The following is a 21,976-nucleotide window of genomic DNA, read 5'->3' as shown; positions in this document are numbered from 1 at the left end:
CATATCTGCCAACGGTGCGCGGGTAACAAGTTAACCGTTGACGAAAAATGAAAATCAGGAACGGTATTCGGTGACTTGGTGTCCAAAACGTAGGCGCGTACTGAGCTTCGCACCCTACTGATGTCTTAAAGTGAAGGTGATTTGAGCCATGGATGTAATGCCATACCAAAACACTGATGTCGTTTTCATGAATATAACCCAGTCTTACTCCACCAGTATGCATATAACACACCAACTGAAGGTAACCGCAGTTTCTCCCTTTTGACCAATTTGCTTGGTTCTTCAGCGAACAGAAGAATTGGCATGACTGGAAAAGGGAGGTAAAAGATGGCCCTGCACACAGAGAGATTTCCCACGAGAGTGGCCCATTAGTTCACTTGCTCACAGTGGCCTGACATCATTCTGGCGAGAAGCCACGCAAATTCTATCCTACCCTCAAAAACTGTCATTGTTGGGTGATTTAATTATGAGTAGTTTGCATAACCAGTGTTAACGGGGACCTATTGTGCTCCTTTTCAACGAGTTAATGTATGGTCTCTGAGGTCCCCAAAACATGTCACTGAAGTTATTTGCTGAAAATACCACTCGGATTATGCATTCGAGCCATTGTAACATGCCTCAAAACCATTGTGTTCCAAAATGGGCTGTGTTTTGTAGATGGCGCCACCCACCCGAGGCCCCTAGTTCTGTGAGCCAATGGGGTTTGAGCACACGTTCCGGGTTGTGTGAGCCAATGAGGTTTGAGCTTTACTTCGGATTCCATTGTATTTCTCTATAAACTTTCACTGATTTCACCTTGTCAGTCCACTAAAATCTGTTTCTGAAGAAATTTGAGGCAATCCAGTTGCGGAATCTTCGCTCACATTTAACGTACAAGCCTCATTTTAAAGCTTGTTCCGACTTTCACCGCGGTGTCCGGGACAGCGTGGAGCTTGGGGCTTTTTTTGTTTCATTCAATCCTGTAAACGTCGGAAAATAAAATAAATACATCTACGGTTCTGTTTGCGGAAACAGAGCGATCGCGTGCTGCAGCCTACAGCGCAGTCAACCTCCCACACACACACACACACACACACACACACACACACACACACACACACAGAAAGAAACTGTAAAACTGCAAATACTTACAGTACATATCCATCGTCTACAGTTTTGTCACAGTTAATTGACAGTTGGTATTAATTCCTCTTCCTTTTAAAAGATTTGTGCAGGTCTGCAACCCAACAACAGAGCACTTCCCATTAATAGCTCTTAGTTTTGATGCTAGCAGGTCCGGTCGCGCTCCATATGAAGTTACTCAGATCGAGGACGTTCTAATTCTCATGAAGCCCCACTTGACATACTCTAGGGAGGGGGTAGAAATCGGAATTCTTATTTCACCACATGTTTTCCAAAAATAGGGAGCTCACAACAAACCGACTGAGTTGTCTTGTTTTACAGTTGGTGTGTTAGTAGACCCATCAGAGACCCACATAAAAAGTGAGTTTTGCATAATAGGCCCCCTGTAATAATTTAGGTGATTGGAAATGGGAATTTGAAAATAGAAGTACAGGGGGTGGTTTGAATACTGACCTACAGACTGGACAGATCCAGTTTAAGTACCAGCGCTGTGTTATTCAAGGTAAAATTCAATGTCAATTCAATGTGCCAAGATGCCCCCCACCCCCAACCTGCCCCCTAGTCGGGTTTGGCTGTCTTGCCACACAACAGTGTTGGAGAAGCCGGTTTAACGGTGGACTGGAGGACCTCTATTTCCCTTTCATTGATTGCTTTTGTATTTGGTAGCTCTGCCTCTTCAACCCCCCCCCTCCCTCCTTCCTTCTGTCTCTCCACCGCGCTCTCTCTCTTTCTCCTCCGTCCCATCGCAACCTGCAGTCGAGTGTTTCAGATTCGTGAGGGTCACTGTCGACTGTGTGTGCTGTGAGAAACCCCCGCAGTGGCTTCGTTGCACAGCGGACAAGACAAGTCTACGCGACCGGTCTCCCGTGACTGATATGCTGCTCTCGTTTGAATGCACACGCTGTTTACAACTGCATCTAATTGTACCTTCCAGGACACACCTTCCCAATGTAACTGTTCGGGTTCGCTCCTGGTTATGTAATGATCCGAGTGTGTTTTTTTTTTTGTTGTTGCGGCTAGATTGGAGTTTAATGTCACAATATGCTATACGCCACTGGCCCTATTTCGGGGTGGTGGTTGTGTTCTCCCCCACTGGTTGGGGTTGCAGCGAAGCCACCACCCACAGTGTTCAATATCCAGCTCAACCATGCTCCAGCAGGTATGGCCACAGTGGAGATGGAACCCACCATGGCATGTTGGTTAAAGATGGTCCCTCATATTTATGGATTTAGGCTGATTGTCAATAGCCGGTTTGGTGCGTTTCCTCAATCAACCCTGTGAACCTCCGTGTACCAAGCACGTCGAAAATTGTCAAATCCCAATGAGAAAAAAAGGTTTTATCAAACCACGCTATACTTACTCACTTACTGTTTTGAATAGAAAAGTGATAGAGGATAGCGATGGTTTGCTATGCATTATTTTATTGTGTATTTGCTTGTTTGCTGGCAAGCATTTGGAACCTGAGAGGGATAGGAAGAGAAATCAAACGTAAATCAACACCGGTGGGTAAATAGTGAGAGCCTCCTCATAGGGGCTTTAAATAAAAGTTTAATGAGAGAAAAATGCTTCCTTTTTAGTGCCAAATTGCCCTCCGGTGCCGGAAGCTGTAGAAAAACTGGCATAGGAATAAACTACGCCCACCAAGCGAGCGTAGGATTGGGGAATCTTATCAGGCTGGTCAATATGATCCAAAAATAATGAAAAAATAAAAAATCTCTCTTTTAGCTCTGCCTTTTAGCTCCTCGCTCCTCCACTGGACGCCTGTCTGCGACTGTACCTCTCCCCACGCACCCTTTGCACTTGAGCGGCTTGGTTCGTATTCCTTCCATGTGGAGGAGAAACGAGAGCCAAATTCAACCCTTTACGTATTGGACTTAATATCGTAATGTAAATTTTTCTGCCCAACCCGGCACAACAAAAACCAAACCCAAAAAACCAAGATCATTGAAATGTCACTCTCGGCACTGAATCAAGTCGGAGGGGGGAAAAAGATTGAGCGACAGAGCGTCTGGGGGAAGAGGGCGAGTGATGGAGTACCCTGATGCCTGATAACAAGAGAGAGGAAAGAGGGTTAAAGGAGAGGGCCCTCCATAATTATTCTCTTTGTTTCTATGGCTCTGTCTGTCCTGTCACTCCTTATTTCTGGCAAATTACTCACTTCTCTTGCCGTTTTTCTGTTGTGGCCCCTCTCACACTCCCTGTCTCACTCCCCTCTTCCCCTCTCACTCCTCTGTGTGTGAGACCTTTTCTTTCTCTCTTCCCAGCGCACAATCTAGATCTGCACTCTCCCTTCCCTCTTTCTCCCTGTCACCTGCTGGTTCTGCTCTCCTGAGTTTTGAGGCACAGACACACACACACACACACACACACACACACACACACACACACACACACACAGGCACAAGGGGATGGAACAGCAGCTTATCTTATTACCCAGCATGCACAGGAGTCTATTGTCACCTGAGCGCACTGACTGTCACACATCAGCAAATCACTGAGCAGGGCCATTACCCACAGGTGTGTGCAACACACACAAATACACACACACCTAAACACAGACACACACACACACACACACACACACACACACACACACACACACACACACACACACACACACACACACACACACACACACACACACACACACACACACACACACACACACACACAAATTGTGTCATTATGTATCCCGGAAGAAAATCAAGCAGGAAAGACAATTTGGATTCTGCAAACGGGTCCCTTGGAGGAAGTTATTAATCTAAATAGGTGCATTGATAACTCCCATCTGAGGCGCCGCTTCCACCTTGGATATTGCCGAGAATATTAAAATCCATGCGAAACCTCCGATTGGACATTAAGTCGTGTGATGAGACGCGCTCGCCATCCCATCCATGCTTTGAATGACAGAGCGGCACCGGTGAGGATAAAGCAGCCATGACACTCTCAAGACACCAGCAAAAATCCTGATTGAATTACTAGGACCCGTTTGAAAACGATGGTTTATCTCATTTGGATTTAACCTGCTAAGTAAATTTGCATAACATGTTCTGGAATGACGATAAAAATAAAAATAAATATCCTTATCCTTAATATGATGAGAAATTATGGAATTCCATTGTGAAAGAAGTCGGACCTCAGGCTGTCCCAGCACAACAAACAGATTTGTTTGGAAATCTCATCAATTGTCACCCGTATTTTCCGCAACATGGCCAATTTTTGAGTCGTTCCACCATCCTTCCTTCCCAATGTTTTAATTTGACAAAGAAAAATAAATCCTGCCCTCCAGATTTGTATTAATTTTCCTCGTAATTTATTTGCTTTTTGAGTGACCTGTAGTGGGTGTAGTACCTTCTGCTGGTTGGTTACTTTCTGTGTTGTCTTTCTTTGCAATTTTGTAATCGGCTACTTCCGACTTCCAAGAATGCAACTGTTGAAAATCAGTTTTCTTCTGCTATTTGTTTTCCTGGAACCACGTTATCTGTTTAATCATCTGCCTTCGCAGAGCCTACGCAGCTATGGACGGGAGCTAACGGCTGCCATTAAAACCTCTAAAAGACGGCTTCTGTCAAAATACACTCTTTTGTAAGGTTTTTTAGCTCGCTGAATTGCTGTGTACACAAGCACACACTGAGGTCAGAAGGATTCCTTTATCATCTATCACAGGCCTGTCAGATAGCCTAATTTGATTGGCTACCTGACATCAGAGTCGGTCACTCAGCAACTCATGCAAATACTGGGTCAAGGATAACTTTTGGAATCCAGAACATACATCACACCAGGGGCCCAAACGGATCAGACGGTTTAGCAGGGGGATTTTATTTGTTCAGATAACAGCAATGGCAAAATTACATGTTTTGTTTGAAGAGTTCACATTCTATCAGACAACACGACAAAGCTTGAATCAAATCATTGCAAATCAGATGTTATTGAATCAACTGACTGAAGCATAAAAAAAGAAATAACAAAAAGCTTGGGTTGGGCTACAACCCTGGTTTTACAAATAAAGAACGAGAGTTATTACTATGCCTTAAGCTGTCTCCAGACAGCTCCACTAAATACAGCTGAAAGCCCTTTTTAACCAACCAAGTCGCAACTTTGCCCTGACAGGCTGTGATTGGGCCACCCATCATATGGCCCGCCGCCCAGTATTTATACTGGGTCATCGCCCGTCATACTTCCTCTGACATATTACTCAGCTCTTGAGCGAGCTGGTCAGTGAGGCCACCGGTAAAAACTCTCAATCTTCATTTGTAAAACCACGGTTGTAGGACAACCCAAACGTTTTACATCATTTAGAACGCAAGTTCTTCCTAGGTCATACTTTATACCGTATACTCCCTGACCGTGAGGTTAGACCAGTGTCTGGGTAGTCCATTCTAAGGACCAACTGGCAGATGTGACTTCAAATCACAATCCCAGCGTATAAGAATCCATCCATAGGGTGCGGAGGTAAATTATATTACTACCCCCACCAGACCCCCCGCAATGCTCGTGGGTGGGGAGGAGTAAGCCAATGCGATTGCTTCCACTATCCAGCTAGAGAGACGATCTTTGGACAGGGTTTTGGTGCCCCACACCAGCGCTCACCATTTGGATACATAAATTGCTCTTGTTGATAGGGATCTAGCACTCTAGCTCACTGAATTATTTCTACCACCTCAACGGGTAAATCTTGGTTTAATAGCAGGTTACCGGGTTTCAGCCAAAACATCAGGCCATCTTGACACTCCTGTGTAATGGCCAGCACCCGGGAGAGGTCCCTGGATGGACGCACCCGCCGTTTTATAAACCAGCGTTGCAGGGGACTCATCCTGAACAGACCCAGTGGGACTGCAGCTGAGGCAGCCGCCATCAGGCCCCGCAGGACCATAACCTGATGTGCCCTGGCAACCCTGCCAGCACGCAAGCTGCAGTGACAACAGCCAACCTCCTTGTCGGAGTCAGTCGTGAACGCATGGATCTGGAGTTCAGATTGAGACCCAAGTACACAGTGAGCTGGGCTGGATCTTTTCCCAATTCACCACAAGCCCCAGGCTGCAGATAAGGTCGAGGAGCACCCCAGTGTGGGAGTGTGCCAGCTGCTTGCACCCCACTATTATCAGGAGATCGTCCAAATATGACAAATCTTTATTCCCTGGCACCGCGGGAATAGAGGGGCAATAGCTGCCTTCACACAAATAGTGACTGTTTTGGGGGCCAGAGAGAGACTGAACAGGAGAACACAACACTCATAAGCCCTGTCCTTTAAGGCAAACCTTAGATATTTCCTGTCTTTCCGCAATTGATATGTGAAAGTAAGCATCTTTAAAATCCACCGACGTTAACCAGTCATCCCCTCAGATAGATTTGAAAGGGTGACGGTGCATTGTTGACATTCGAAGCGGGAGCTTTCTTTTGGAATGAGGAAATATCTGCTGTAAAAAATGCAGTTTCTCTCCCTGTCCACCCTCCTTCAGCAAGGACTGAATTCCCTGTTTCAGGGTGAAGGCGTGATGTCGAGTCCCAGACTTCCGTCAGTGTGACTCCAGCAAACAGCGATGGCCAGAGGGCGAACTGCAGCACATAGCCCTTTCAAATCGTCCTCTCTAACCAGGGAGATACTACGCATGCGCGTCTCCATACACTCACACTGGTAGCGATGGCACCAGGGTGGATTCGCCCGCAAATTGAGCCTCCGGCTGCATTTTCTGGCCAGGGAGGCTAACACCTGTGTTCATGTGTTTGATAACATGTCCCGGGTTCCCCTGAGGCTTCGGGCTCGTATTTTTGTTTCAGGACATGACGGGGAGTGGATAGAGGGCCTCGATAAACACACTGGGAAAACACACTGGAGGGAGAGGTACAAAGACTGTGTGTCTTTTGTGTATATTTCCCAGTCCTGTGCCAGCTTTTCATGGCACAGGACTGGTACAGTCGGGTACAGTAGAATGTCTTTTTCGTGCTAAAACTCGAGGTCGAGCAGCACAGATACCCTCTCCGTAGTGGCTCACATCCTCCACGCCTTTCTGCCCCTCACGGCTGATGCCAGCGGTTGCTGAAGACGGTGGAAAGGATTCCTGTTCCAGCGCCTCATCCCGTCAGCAGGTAGAGGCTGAGACGTCTCCTGTGCCGGAGCCGGTCCGCTCTTGGCCCGAGACGCACTTGGGGCCCGGCTGGTTCCCGACTCCCCCCGCGATGGTTTCAGCTTGGGCTCACGATGCATAGAGGGAGCAGCTCGTCCGGGGTCTGCCCCAGCTTCGTGACAACTCCAGGAGACGCAGCAGCTCCTGGTGGAAAGGCCCCTGGGACAGTTTGTGTGTAGCCCCTTTTGCCTCCTCACCTGGCTCTTCTCCTTCCCCCTCCTCCTCCTCGGAGCCCCACTGGGCTGTGTGTGGAAGACCTGCCATTCCTGGTGCACAGCCACTTCCTCCTGATCCACCTGCCACAGGTGCTGAGGGAGATCAAAAGAGGCAGGGGAGCGTGGCCTCGAAACAAGGCCCAAGGACGGGAGAGCCATTTCCTCCTCTTCGCCCTCACCCAAGACGCTCATCGACTGTTTAGCAGTACGAGGCGATTAGGATGGACTGGATGGAGCAGATGTCGGCCTAGTGGCGCATGACTCTGAGCGGCAGGCTCGTGCAGTCAATGCAGAAGAAGGGTACGAGAGCGCCGCTTCCGCGTGTGCCTGGTCAAGACAGAGGCTGCACAATGTGAGTATTGATGCGGGTCATGTGCTCGCAGCAGCCCGCACATGTCTTCAGGTCGGCAGCTAACGTAATTCCTTTTTTTTTTTTCTTTTGTGGAGAGGGCTTGCATCCACAGCGGAGAGCTGAGTAGCAAAAGGGGAAGTATGACAGGCAGAGGCATTGTAAGAACTCCAGTTTTTCTTCATTCGTAAAACCATGCCAAGTTGAGATTTGGTTGGTCAAAAAAGGGAATTTCAGCTTTATTAAGTGGACTATTCACGATTATATCGTGATTTTTACACAAACGTTCAAACACAGCAAGTCATTCGGATGCCCTGGCACTAAACAAACGGGCAAATACCTCAAAGCACGGACTGTGAACTCACTGGAGTTCAGTGCTAATCTGCTGATGAGCTTTTTGGGGAGAGACTCCATGAGTCTTTCACTCTCCTCCATCACCTTCCCTCCATCCCGCGCCTTTGACTTTGAGCTCCTCCGCTTGCCTCCGTGCTCTTGCCAACAGTCATTTGGCATTCAACACCTTGCCATCCATTATGAGTTAAAAGATCTTTTTTTTCGGTGCAATGTCTCTCCTTCCCTCACCTCACCCCGGTTCGTCTCCCTCCCTCTGTGCATCCTCTAATGACCCGCGCCCCCCCCCCCCCCCTTGCGTCGTCCCTCTCCAGCTGTACTCGTCCTTTTTCTCTTTCTTATCCTTCTAGCTCTCTTTTCTGGCTATGTCGTAACTACCCCAGAACCCAACACACACCTCCTACAGTCCCTGTCTTAACACATGCCCCCTCCAACACACACACACAAGCACTCTGGGAGGCGGCTATATATAGAGGGTCAGGTATTAAAATATCTACGTGCAAAGCTGCACAGCCTGGAGAGAGAGAGAGAGAGAGAGAGAGAGAGAGAGAGAGAGAGAGAGAGAGAGAGAGAGAGAATAAATCATGAGAGTTTTTAAAACACTTTATTTAACACATGTGGTATCTACTGATTCCAGTGGCACAAGCTGAAAAAAACTGGAAGACAATTAAATGAACAAAGCAATAAATAAATAAATATAAGTCATAAGGATACAGCAATCATAATATTAATAAAAAATGAATGTAAAAAAAAAACAAAAACATAAACTACAACACAAAAAGACCCCAAAGAGGGGTTTATAACACCACACCGAGGACACAATCAAACACAGTGCAAAAGGTCTAATTTCCCTCTAAAACAGAGCAAATGATGTCGTTGTAGCACCGCTGTTGTTTGAAATCCTGCTCAGTCATTAGATTGTAAAAGTTAAAATCAGCCCACACCCTGGCTCACCAGAGCAACAAACAATGGGGCAACTTCTTGATTTAACTCATTCTGTATTCTAGTTTCCCTGCTTTTGTAAATTGCGAGTTTTGCTTTCCCCACTAAACAGTTTCCATTGAGAGGGAGAGAGAGAGGGAGACAGACAGACAGACAGACATCTGGTGGTCAGATCATGTACTTGCATTGGGTGGTGCTAACTTACTCCTTCCCTACTCCTTTTCTCGTGAAACACGCACACACAAACACACACACATACACACTCTGTCTCTCTCTCTCTCTCTCTCTCTCTCTCTCTCTCTCTCTCTCTCTCTCCCTCTCTCTATCTCTCAAGGCTGACCAAAATGCACTAGGTTGCACATACTGTACCATTGCATGTTCTGCACACCTGCACCCGACGCCCCGCGGCCTCCCCACCCCTCTGCGCTGCTCCTAGCGCGGTCTGGAGCGTTTGAAGTCATGGCAGGTAACAAGGTAATTAGCTAAGAAATGTGGGGAGGAGGAGGAGGAGGAATCCCTCATGCAGTATGTTGAGGGGCGGGATGAGACGGGTGGATGCCTGGATGGTCGGAATGGTGGACTGGGGGAGGTGCTGGGGGGTTGTGGTAACATCCGGAGGGGCGGGGTGGTGCTGGGTGGAGGGCGGTTGCGGTGGGGTTGCTTAGCTTAGTTGGTGTCAGAGCATATGTCTTCTGTCTATTGCTCCTTCTCATGCTGTCTGCCCCCACACCCCACGCCTGCCCCCACATTCTGTCCCTCTCATCGTCTGTGGAATAATCTCTTTCCTTTTGTTGTTGGAGACTCGTCACAGACTTGTCAACATGTAAGGCCTAAGAGAAATGCTTTAAACTAGTACCTGGTGGATTTACCGGGTAAACGCAATGTTCACGGCGATGCACTTTTATGTTGAACGTAAGAAAGACAGAAAACATCACCAGGGGTTCCCCGTCCTCAACTGCAGGTCTCGGTCAGGAGTTGAGTGTGCTGCAAACTGATTTGTGTTTTTCTTCTTTTTGTATATTTTGTTTGTGTTCGTTTGTGTGCACGTGTGTCTGTTTGTGTGTGTGTGTGTGTGTGTGTGTGTGTGTGCGTCCCACCTCAGACGATGTGTTGGCGAGAGATGCCGGAGAGTGTGTGATCTGTCTAGAGGAGTTGCAGCAAGGGGACACCATAGCCAGACTGCCGTGCCTCTGCATCTACCACAAAAGGTGAAACACTAACGCACGCCCGCACGCACACACACACACACACACACACACACACACACACACACACATATTCTCTCACCCACAACACACAATGCATACATAAACACACAGTTTGTGCTCCTGCCCATCATGTGGTGTTGTACCTATTGTATTTCTAATCGAATCCACTCAGTACAACCCAGTAAAGATTCAATTCACTATGGCTTGATGTATGGATCCCTCTATAGGCTGCACAAAGTACGAAACTGGACACACTCGAGGGATTTATAGACAATGCAGCATGGTTTTTGGTGAGCATGCATAACTCTGCCGCACCAGTGTGCAGCGCTTCCTAGTCCACATCCGAAATTGGCCTCGGCGCTCTTGCTGTTTGAATGCGACCCGGAGCTCCTGCATGTGGCTGCTCGGCGACAAGTATGGACGCTCCCGAGCCACATGGAGCTCTCACGGCAGTCGGATGGGACCGGCCCCTTTGCATCGCGCTCCCGTGTCTGAAAAGCACACCCTTCAAATGAAGCTACAGACAAAACAGATCAAAAATCGCAGCACACAGAAGAGGACAAAGCTGATTGTCGTCGTAGTCTTTCCCTGCATATGACAACCTACTCTCTCACCAGTGTTAGCTTTGTTTTCCAATCTTCCTCTACTCTGCTGCCGAGGATGGAGAGAGGAATATACACAAGTATATAAAACTATACTGCTATACAACTATACAATACTATACTAGTACTATACAAGACTGTCTGTGTGACTATAAAATCATCACAATTCTCAACTTTAAATGGTCAATACATCCCAGCGCCATTTTAGAAAACCATGTAAAATGGAACATGTCCATTGTAATAATGCCAGGATACCAGATTGGTATACAGAGATACAAAGAGCTCATATTTGTTTCATATTTGTACTGCGCGAGCACCTTGTGTCGATTACGCACATTTTGGTATTTTTTAGTATTTTTAGAGCTTATAGTGCTTATTGTGCGTAATCACCGGGTATCATGACATTTCACTGCATATATGTATGACCGTATGTATATGTATGTGACAAATAATCTCTTGAACTTGAACTTGAACTTGAACTTGTACGTGGTGCCCTGCGAGGCGGATTCTGATTAGTGCGCTCCCATGCCAGAGGTTTCATGGAAACAGCACAGTGCGGAGCTCTCCCATGTGCACGCTCTAACGGTCTCTGGTGTTCTTCCGGAAAAACGTTGACAAACTTTGTGTCCCCAGTTGTATAGACTCGTGGTTTGAGATCAACCGGTCTTGCCCCGAACACCCGTCTGACTGACCGTCCCCCTGTCGCGCTCTGCTGAAGGTGAGCGGCAAACACGGGCACACGCATGCCTAGTTTTCGCGGCCACCCAGGTTTTTCGTAGATGTACATTGACACTAGAACCTTTTCTTGCTCACGTACTGTACACACACAACACAACGACACATGCAGCATTTAAATTACTTAGATTGCCATCTGCCATTTGCCATCTTATGTCGCCATTAAATCTGTTATTGGTCGCACCTAATGCTCCCGATTGTCTCTCCCTCCCTGTCCTCTCTGTCCCTCTAGGACAGTCCACGGTCCTTCCCGGGTCGCCTGGACGCGGACTCGGAGAGAAAAAACAACAAACAAACAGAAGAAACAATCAAAGAGAACAAAAACCTGATGGATCGATCCATGTTCAACAATAGAATTATTCCTCATGAACCAAACCAAAAACATCTCCCACGAAAAGAAAACACACAAGCCAATGCTGTCGTACATTAAAGATCCCCCTGCCTTGCTCCTCCCTCCCTCTCTCTCTCTCTCTCTCTCTCTCTCTCTCTCTCTCTGCCCACCGCCCCTTCTCCTTCGTCCGTCTATCTCACCCTTCTGCTCCGCCCCCTCACCAGTTCCTGCTGCTGCTAGTTGCCTCTGCAGGCTAACAGAGTCCCCAAATCGGCAGCAATGAAAAGCCAGTCACCCCACCACGAAACGAACGCTGGCCTTCCGTCCCGTCCCTACGTGCTCAGGTCCCCGTAGGTCCAGAGCAGCCGGCCTGCGACACATGTATCTGGAGTCAGACCCTCCCGCCCAACCCCCGCACCCCCCCAGACCAAACCAACTTCCTCTTGCCTAACCCAGAAGAAGACGACATATGAGCGAGGAGGAGGAGGCTGCCTAACACGGGAGATCCTGAGACTTTATGAGGAAGCGGGAGAGCGGCCCTGAAGGCTTGTTTAGCTAAACCTGTACATTACGATGGCGGTCCACAAGACTATTACGCACCACAAGACTACTACTACTACTACTACTACTGCTACTGCTACTGCTACATTGCCTCAAAGTCAAACAGCTCCTGGCACGCTTTGTCGTAGTTTCCGTTGCCGCTCCGCGCGCACTTCCCGCCTGCAATGTGCGGCGTGTGCACTTCAGCGCTCACTCCTCGCCAAATTGGGTGACAAATAAAGCAAAAAACAGTGCGGCAGAAAGCATCTCCATCCCTGATATTTGCATACCACTGCCAAACGGCTTTCGCTTGGGTTTGATGAGTGAAGTGCACATTTCCACTTGCGGGAGAGGGCGAGGGATGAGGTGTGGGTGTGGGTGAGACGCCCGGATGGGAGAAATGCTCGCAGACAAAGGCGGAGCGGCACAGGTGTGAAGATTTGCTGAGGGGGGCGATGGGACCTGGCATGCTCTGTCAGCGCGTGTGCGTCTGCGTCTGCGTCTGCTTGGGAGGGCGGGCGGGGCCAACGATGTAGTGTACGCTCCTACTGTGTAGCATGTGCGCTGGTGAGTGTGTGTGTATGTGTGTGTGTGTGTGTGTGTGTGTGTGGGTGGGTGGGTGGGTGGTAGTGTGGGTGTGTGTGTGCAGCTTGAGTGCATTCATACCAACTCATGAAAATTAGTCATGGCATTTTGCTGAAGCCTAATGTGTACATGTTCGTGTGTGTGTGTGTGTGTGTGTGTGTGTGTGTGTGTGTGTGTGTGTGTGTGAGCGTGCGTGTGCGCGTGCGCGCGCGTGTGTGTGTGTGTGTTAGTGCCTGAGCCTGGCTGACGGGAACAGTGCAGCGTGTCGGTCTGTGTATTCCAATGTTTACAGTCTAGATGTTCATGTGCCCCGTACGAGACTGGCAGTCCTCCCTTTACTTTGCTGATGTTTACAGACGCAGAGAGCAGACATGACATTGTACTACACATGTAACCTCTCCTCCTCCTTTCTCTTATGTTTTTTAGTTCCGCCATATTTCGTCGTGGTGGCACACTGATCATAAGTATGGAGCATTTTCTTGTGCAAGCTTCGAGCGGTGGGCTAACACGCACTTGAGTGTGCGTGTCTGTGCGTGTGGGCGTGCGTGTGCATGTGCGTGTATGGGCTTTTGGACTGTGCTTGTGTGTTTACATTTTTATCTGGTCGTCTTGTTTGTGTGTGTGTGTGTGCGTGCGTGCGTGCGTGCGTGCGTGCGTGTGTGCGTGACTATTTGAGTGTGAGTGTGTGTGAGCTAGGTTCTGTTTAACCTGACTTGCTTGTGAATACATTCTTTACTTGGCGCGCGCGTGTGTGAGGGTGTGTTGATGTGAGTGTGCATGTTGGATCCCCATGTTGTGTTTCTTCTGGGATGAGGCTGGTCATTTCTGCTAACCCTTACAGAGAGCAGGGCTACTTCAATACATCCGCCACACGCAGACCCTCCAAAAAGAGTTTTAGAGTCCCCGCCCACCCCCGTCGGGGATTCGGTGAACGGGGCTCCTTTGTTTTCGTTCGTTCATATTTAACAATATTTGTTTAATATTCCAAGCGTGTAAGACATGACTCACTCCTCGGAATGCTTCTTATGTATTCAAGATTCAAGAGAGGTCTATGGGAAACCCTGACGTAGGGCGACGACGGCGACAAAGGAAACATCCTGGGTCAATTACACCAAGGTTACTATCAACCCACGGCGCCGAAATACTGGTTTCAACACTCTATAATCAATATCCCCCCCAATACTATCTATCAAACATAACTGATCAGCCCTGGGGCTCTGAGCAGGGAAGACAGCGCACAGTGCGAATGCAGTGTGTAGTACAAATAATTGGACATGGAGATGGAGATTTCGGAGAGGTCTACCTTAACTGTCTTGTATCATCTTGTAATATTGCTTCATCATTTAGGTAGGACGATGAAACACACCTAAAAGACGGTTGACTATGTCCCAATTATAACACTATTGACTGTAGCTCCCTTGCAAATCAGCGTAGAAACAGACCAAACGGTAAAAGGGAAAACTGCTTCATAGCACTAGGACAGCTCAATACTGCACCGACCAAAAAAAACAACTTCTGGCTCGTGAAGTTTTTTTTATTTTTTATTTTTTTTCAATCCCTGCTTCAGATTGGGCGTGTTTTTCGGCCCTCATTCTTCTTCTTCTCCTTCTTCTTCTCCTTCTTCTTCTTCTTCTTCTTCTTCTTCTTCTTCATATTTGGAGTTTGCCGCGAGGTATCATTATAGGAGTAATAAATGCATTCATTCATGCTGCTCCAATCACGTCCAAAAAAAACAACGACAAGAATCCGTAGGTCATCGCATGCTTTGAGCCACATCCCCTGATTAATGTAGTTGTAACGCCTCATACGGGACATTTCAACTTAAGTGTCACCAGACCTACGTGCTACGGACGCCCTCGCTCCATGCTGAGGTCCCGACACACGGAACATTTTGAGGATACGTCTGTGCTCCGTCGGCAAGAAGACAGGGACGCAAGACCGGGGCGTTTTCACTTTGGCCGACAGTGATTACCATCGACGCCGCCTCAAAATGTTGCCTGCGTCATACGGCTCGAAGTGGAGGAGCAGGATGGTTTCTTTTACGGCAACCACGGTCGGGTTTGATCAACGGCGTGCATCCGTGTATCCAATAAGACTCCTGCTACCGTATACAGCACTTTACTGCCTGCCCGCCCTCTCAGCTCAGACACACGGCTACGATAATACAGTACCTTCATTTAATATGGCTTTATTTCATTTGACTCTGTTCATTTGATGACTTATTTTTATTTTTATTTTCATGGAGATGTAAATGGCTGCCTGTATTTCGAGGGGGGGCCGACTAACATGTCTGATGATTTTGATGTGCAAATCTGTGAGATGAGTAATGACGATGATATATAATAGTATATAACATTAAAAATGATAAAATATGTGAGTGAGTGATCCCTTTTTATCAGTGTATCGAACTAGATTGACGGTCGATACACTGGAGGAAAATGTGTGCGGTGTGCGGTACAAATATTAATATTTTATAGATTGGTTGGTTAAATGTTGACTGAGTTACAGAGTGTGACGTGGATAGTGCACGCTGGTATACAGAGTATACCCATATCTCTTGACACTCATCGGCCAGTTTGATATCATGGATCAGAGGTTCCTAACGCGGGGTCTGGGGACTCCCAGGGGTCTTTCGAGAGGTTCCAGGGGGTCCCCAGCAAAATAATAAATAGTAAAACAACACCATTAAATAATTAACAAGCACCATTAGAGAATGTACAACAATCAGTGTTTTGGTCATCATCTGTTTGTTATCTCCCTCACTGTGGTATAGACACGTACAGGGTTTGGACAAAATCAGATGGAGGTCTAATGCATAAAGAGTTAAGGATCCTTGATATTAAAAAAAAAAAATCTCATAGCTCTACCTCTTCTTCGCGAACTATAACTCCAACCCTGGCAGAATGTCCCTTTATTTTATTTCTTTTTTTTCTAAAACTGGAAAGGGGTGTCATCCCTCTCTTGCACTTGTCCATGGGAAAAGCCCAAGCTATTCTCTCCGCCTGTATAGTAGCAGACGGTCCAAAATGACGGCCAAACAGGAGCCCACACGGGAGCGCTCGCTCAACACTGGCGTAACGGTGGTAGGTGCGGCCTCTAGTGGTTGCAGGGCAAACTGCAGTAGCGTCTTTCCTACGCGCACCGACGTTGCAGCGTCTGATTGGCTGAGGGCGGTCCTCGCGCCAAAAGGATAACCAGGAAGCAAAGTGTAAACACAAGCCCGGGCGCCGCGGTTCGGCTCCCACGCCGAACGTCCCGTTTTTTAGCGTCACATTTCTAATACTCAGCCGCAAATGGATTCTCAGTCCTACCGCCCCGTACCACCCGGTGTAGGAATGCAAGAAAACTTCTTTTCTCTCGACGATATTTTGCTTTCACACGAAAGGCTACCCAGCCGAACGGAATGCTCCTTTCCGCGGCTTGGATTCCTGGAGAAGTCCATTGACAACCAGGACATTCCCGAGGTCAGTAAAACAAATGATAACGCAATAAAGACCATGAATTAGCGAAACATGGCAATATACAACGATACAACAAACCTAAAAAGTGACCCCCTTCCTTCCTATTATTATTTTAATTGAATGAAAAGTAGGTTTTAAAAAAAACAAAAACTTACATCCAACTGAAAATGGGCACTATACTACAAATCTAAAAATAAATAATACATCTCTATCAACAATTCACATTCCGAGAAAGAAGGAATGAAGTCGACTGATTTCTAAAAGTATATAGAATTAAAAAAAAAAAAGAAAACTTATTAAGAGTAACGACACCATTACAATCGACTCATTAGCTTGAATAAAGTAAAGTAAAGTAAAATAAAGTAAAGCTAAAGTGAAGCTGGCCAAAAAATCTGCATTGCTAAGAAATTCTACCATATTCTACCATGAATTTATACCTTCAATAAGTTTGTGATGAAAGTAACTTTATGCCACTCAAAGAATGTGTACCTAAGAATTCAGACCTGCCAACCTGCACATTTTGTGTACTAATGTATGTAATGTACCATTCTTAGTCAAAGTACGCATGTACAAAATGCCAAGACTGTAAAAAAAACAACCAACTAATTATATATATATATATATATATATATATATATATATATATAATTGTATTTTAATGACGGATATCAAGTTCAAGTTCAAGAGATTATTTGTCACATACATATACATACGGTCATACATATATGCAGTGAATCAATACAAAACAAAACCGTACATTTATTTGGGTATTTAAACTACATCCCATAGATGTGGTTCCGTAGCCCCTTCCTCTCCTCTCATCAGCATCCACTGACACGCAGCACTGAGTGGCACTTGATCATCCACCGAGGTGTAACGCTGCATTGCTGAGGTAAAATGGGAAGTGGGAGAGTTATAATAAAGCACAAAAATGTGACCGTGATGTTAACGTATAAAACGTGAGTTGCACCGATGGTATTGGTCGGTTTTCACCGGCCGGATTTCCGATTCTGTGCCGAATCAAATATACAGCCTGATACTGTTGTCATGTACTGTACTGGTAAAAATGATGCGATACTCAAACCCGCAATGTAACGTAGTTGCGTTGTTGACGCTCAAAAAAGAGAGCGAAAGAAATAAAATGTCAGCTGTTTGGAGGTAATTCAAGGTAAACAAAGAAGATTAGATCAATGATTTGTTTATCGCCTGACAATATTCTAACATTGTACAGACTGTGTCTCTATCACTGTCACAGCTCCACTCCCGATGAAAAGTTTGATTCTTTTTTGAGACTCGGTTCTTGACGAGTCACCCAGTAAAACGAGTCGTTCGATTTGATTCAGTTGGTTTAACGCACGGTGAGGGAAGGAGGATTTCCAGTGAACGACAGCGAGAAGAGCCGGCCATTTATTTTATTTGTTTATTTTATTGTAATGATTGCAATTTATTTGCAATGAACCATATACATATAATAAAAATGCGCAAGCACCTCGTGTCGATTACGCACATTTAAGTATTTTTTGTATTTTTAGAGCTTATAGAGCTTATTGTGCGTAATCACCAGGTGTCATGACATTTCACTGCATATATGTATGACTGTATGTATATGTATGTGACAAATAATCTCTTGAACTTGAACTATATTTTCACATGTGAAAGTGAAAGAGACTTTCATTTGTAGTTTGGACCGGACATTTCCATGTTAGTTATATGTTGTGTCCTACTAAAAGTCAGTGAGAGTTACAGGTTGAATTATACTGAAACTTGGTGACAGTCCTATATTCAATTTTATGGGAGCTCAGTGACAGTTTCATGTTCTGTTATTGTTCCATCGTGAATAACGAACAATAATAAACACAGTTTCAAAATCAGCAATCTCACTAGTGTGGTAACTGAATATTGCAGCGGTAGTCTGTATGTGCAGCTGTCCAATCACGTGAGCGTGATCAGATCACATGATGTTTTTGTCATTAACGTACAGCAGATCGGAAATTGGAATCTGCCGGTCAGAAAAAAATTAAATCTGAAATAGGAATCGGCAAAGAAAACAGCAATCGGTGCATCTCTAGTTGGTAAACATGTTCAGTAACTTTACGAGATGATGCATTTCAAGGGGTATATCCTTATGAGACTAACTTGTATACTGTATATATTTATTTATTTAACTAATGGAGTAATTTAGCTGCAGTAACTTAAACGCCACAGAGTCTCCCTGTTACACTACTGTGCTACTCAAAGTATTTTCCCAAGGGTGGCAGGTCTGAGAATTTGATTTGTTTAGTAGTTCATTCCGCAACACACTAACAAACAAGACATTTAACTTAAAGTGTGGAGGTGTGTTTGGAGTCATTTGTGGGGATCCAGATGTTTCCATCCTCCTCAGGGCACCAAGATGGAGCTCCCGCTGTGGCTGGCCAAGGGCATGTATGAGAGGAAAAGGAGGGTGCTGTCCATAGATCACCCGAAGGTGTACAAAGAAGGCTGGAGGACCGTGTTCAGTGCCGACCCCACAGTGGTAGATCTGCACAAGATGGGGCCCTACTACTACGGCCTGGGCTCCCAGATGCTGCACTTCGACAGCCCGGAAAACCCAGAGATCGCACAGGCCTTACTGCAGGTGAATGGGGAATTTATAAACGATAGCAGAAAACATTCGGCTATAGTATGTTCACTCAGCTACTCTCATATCCACCCTTTTACAGAGTGGATATGAGACTATGTCAAGGAAGTGGGGGCACTTATTGCAATCCTCCGCTTTGCCCGTCAGCTTTTCCTGACTATATCAAAAGCACATTCAAATAAACAACTAATTTGGAGACATAGGTGATGGGGAATGGGAAGAGTGATTAATTGAAAGGTTTTATAATGTTTTGCATCATATTTTGGAAATCAGCAGAAAAGTCACTGCTACTGTCTTTTGTATGATGTTAAAATATCAGTCCCTACTATTACCTGCCATATCTAATTCATAAACATTTCAAAATATACATTGTATTAGCTCTTTGTATAACTGTGTAGCTCTTTTGTATTGCTATTTAGCCTATTCAGACAGACTAAACAGCCGGTAAAGCATCAACCAACTTAGTGCAGTGCTCCACTAAAATTGTTTTTACAGACGGTTGTATATAATTTGAGGTCACCAATGTATGTCTAAGTATAATGTTGAATACCTTGTACATATTTAAACTGTGTTATGCCATCTCAGTCTATCTCAGTTGATATATTCTTATGATAATAGATTTATACACTGTCATCCCTTTTGGTACTTGTGCCAAGATATGCCAATGAATAAATCTAGGAAATCCAGGCAGTTTGTTCAAGCATAGAATTTGGTACCTATTAATGCATGGGTACCCCACAACTTCAGTATATTGTGTACAACTAGAGGGCACTATGGGATCAACAAAACGGCATGGAACTGACTGGATGGTTGAGTTGCCAGGCAGATTTTTCACTAATCACGTCATCTTGGATTGACAGAGACACAAGATCGAAGCAGGTGTGTAGTATACTGCGAAGCTTAGTGTTTTGTAAGAAAGACAGTGGATTAAAGTTTCGAGACTATCTGTGATATTACTTTTTTTTTTTTTTTTTACTCTTATAGGTTACGCTTATTTTACTCTAGTGGGAGGGCGATTATATTATGCACGTGAGGAATCGAGTGGGCGAAAATGTACTCAGCCTGTTATGAAATCTGACATCCATTACCTACCATACATTGAATAACTATTTTCATTCCCTTTGTATGTGACACTGAATACCCTTGAAAGAAACTTTCCGGTTACCTTGCTACAGGTACTCATTTTGGTAAAACTATGTAGGTTCCATCCTTAACTTAATAATGCCTGTTGATGCGGTGGCATTTTTCCTTTTTTTCTTTTCCCCATTATTGTCATAATGAACTTCTTCTTCATCACTTGCACCACCAGACCTTCATTGGTCGCTTCCGGCGGACCATGGACTCTTCCCAGAACGCCTACAACGAGGACACGTCGCTGCTGGTGGAGCGGCTGGACTACCTTGAGAGGGCACTGTTCAGGCTGGGCCAGAGTGGCCTCAACAGCTTCCAGAGCTGGGAGAAGGGCCATGCCTCGCACCTCACCGCCTCCAGCCTGGTCCTCAACTACCGCAAGAGGAAGATCGGGGATCTGCAGGCCTGAGCCACCTCTCCCGGAGAGTCTCACCCGGCTCCCATTTCTCACGGACGACCGCCGCCCGGTCTGGCAGGGTCGTGCACGACACAGCGTCTTGTGTATTTATTTATTTCTCTCAGCTTCTGTCTGTCACTGTCCTTCTTCAAGCTTGACTAGTACGTGTTGACTGGAATGTTTAGGGTCCGAGATAGAAAGCGGCTGTGGTGGTAAATCTCACCACCACAACAGACTATGGGTGGCTCTTGATACTACCTGTTGTGCAGAGCATTGATCGTATTTTATCTAAACAGGTCGTTTTTAACATAAAAACAAAGCTTTGATCGATCGGATATGGTCAATGGAAAGGTCGCCCCTAATGATGAGACACACAAGGTCTCGGTCTGTACCCCATCTGAAATTTTAACTTATACTTTGCATATGATATTGGCTGCCCCGATGACCAATTTCTACGAAGCTATCCAACTATTTCAGGTAATTTCTTTGAAACACAGAAGCTGGTGGGGTCTCATCTGTCTGCTTTGCTTTACCTCACTGTCGATGTGTGACGCTTCTGAATGACTGCGCGGCTGTTTTTTGGTTTTTTTTAATCACACACTGTTAATAACTTTCCATGACGTGTACATATTTTGAATGTACTTTTATGAAAGCCTAAACAAATGAACTCAATAATAATAAAAGGTCGCCTTGAATTGAGTTGTTTTCTATTCTGATTAATACTCGTACATTTTTTGCCCTGTTTAGGTGCTAGGGTGCCTTGCAGATGAGTAATAATTCTCCACTTTGTCTTCACTTTAATGTTCTCGACAGTAATTTACTGTTCATTTACTGTACTGCAGAAGCCAGGCCCTTTTCACCCCATTTCAGCTATATATTATCTGTATAGTTTAGTGTTTGTGTGGCTGTTAGCACAAGTGTGTGCTGCTCCCAGTGTTGGTATTTGGCTGTTAGCTGTTAGATATCATTAGCATTGTAGCACTTGTTATCCAGAGGTGACATTCAGACGGTCACTCAGCGAGCGTGCACGCGCTTGTTCCAGGAGAACTCCCATTTGTGCCATCATGCGCAAGGGTGACGACTCATCTTATCCTGCCAACCTCAGCACTTCATATCGCGCCGCGTCGAGGCCCCAAGTCTTACCAAAGTCGTTTCGGCACCGGTCCAAACACCCCCACTAGGGGAGAAAGAAAACAACCTCTATTGGATAAGTCCTCTCTCTGTGTGTGCCCTGGTTTTGGCCGCACTGTTAGTGTCCCAGT

General features: G+C 45.9%; 2 protein-coding genes across 3 annotated transcripts in view; both read left to right on the top strand.

Annotated features, from left to right (window-relative positions):
* The window catches only part of znrf1 (zinc and ring finger 1), a 41,893-nt gene extending 28,882 nt beyond the window's left edge, over positions 1–13,011 (top strand). Inside the window, exons 3-5 of one of the 2 annotated variants that reach the window (XM_080002314.1) lie at positions 10,207–10,312; positions 11,548–11,632; positions 11,882–13,011. In XM_080002314.1, coding sequence (XP_079858440.1) covers positions 10,207–10,312; positions 11,548–11,605 — 164 coding nt within the window. In that variant the 3' untranslated portion in view covers positions 11,606–11,632; positions 11,882–13,011. The remainder of the gene's footprint in view (positions 1–10,206; positions 10,313–11,547; positions 11,633–11,881) is intronic. The other variant, XM_080002313.1, reaches the window with a different exon arrangement.
* A 3,270-nt stretch (positions 13,012–16,281) lies between these two features.
* Positions 16,282–21,409, top strand: gins3 (GINS complex subunit 3). Its single transcript, XM_080003033.1, has 3 exons — positions 16,282–16,569; positions 18,950–19,183; positions 20,496–21,409. The coding sequence occupies exons 1-3, from the start codon at positions 16,399–16,401 to the stop codon at positions 20,724–20,726; spliced, it is 636 nt and encodes a 211-aa protein (XP_079859159.1). The 5' UTR covers positions 16,282–16,398; the 3' UTR covers positions 20,727–21,409.
* The last annotated feature ends 567 nt before the right edge of the window (positions 21,410–21,976 follow it).

The sequence above is a fragment of the Zeus faber genome (genome assembly GCF_960531495.2).
Source record: "Zeus faber genome assembly, chromosome: 6".
NCBI lineage: Eukaryota > Metazoa > Chordata > Actinopteri > Zeiformes > Zeidae > Zeus > Zeus faber.
The sequence above is the reverse complement of the archived record's forward strand: the minus strand, read 5'-3'. Positions and strand labels throughout refer to the sequence as shown.

What these genes read in the sequence shown, in the direction of transcription:
- gins3 (XM_080003033.1), top strand. Translation starts at nt 16,399, where the DNA reads ATGGATTCTCAGTCCTACCGCCCCGTACCACCCGGTGTAGGAATGCAA. An exon ending in ACAACCAGGACATTCCCGAG is followed by an intron (nt 16,570 to 18,949) that starts GTCAGTAAAACA and finishes CATCCTCCTCAG; the next exon opens with GGCACCAAGATGGAGCTCCC. An exon ending in TCGCACAGGCCTTACTGCAG is followed by an intron (nt 19,184 to 20,495) that starts GTGAATGGGGAA and finishes TTGCACCACCAG; the next exon opens with ACCTTCATTGGTCGCTTCCG.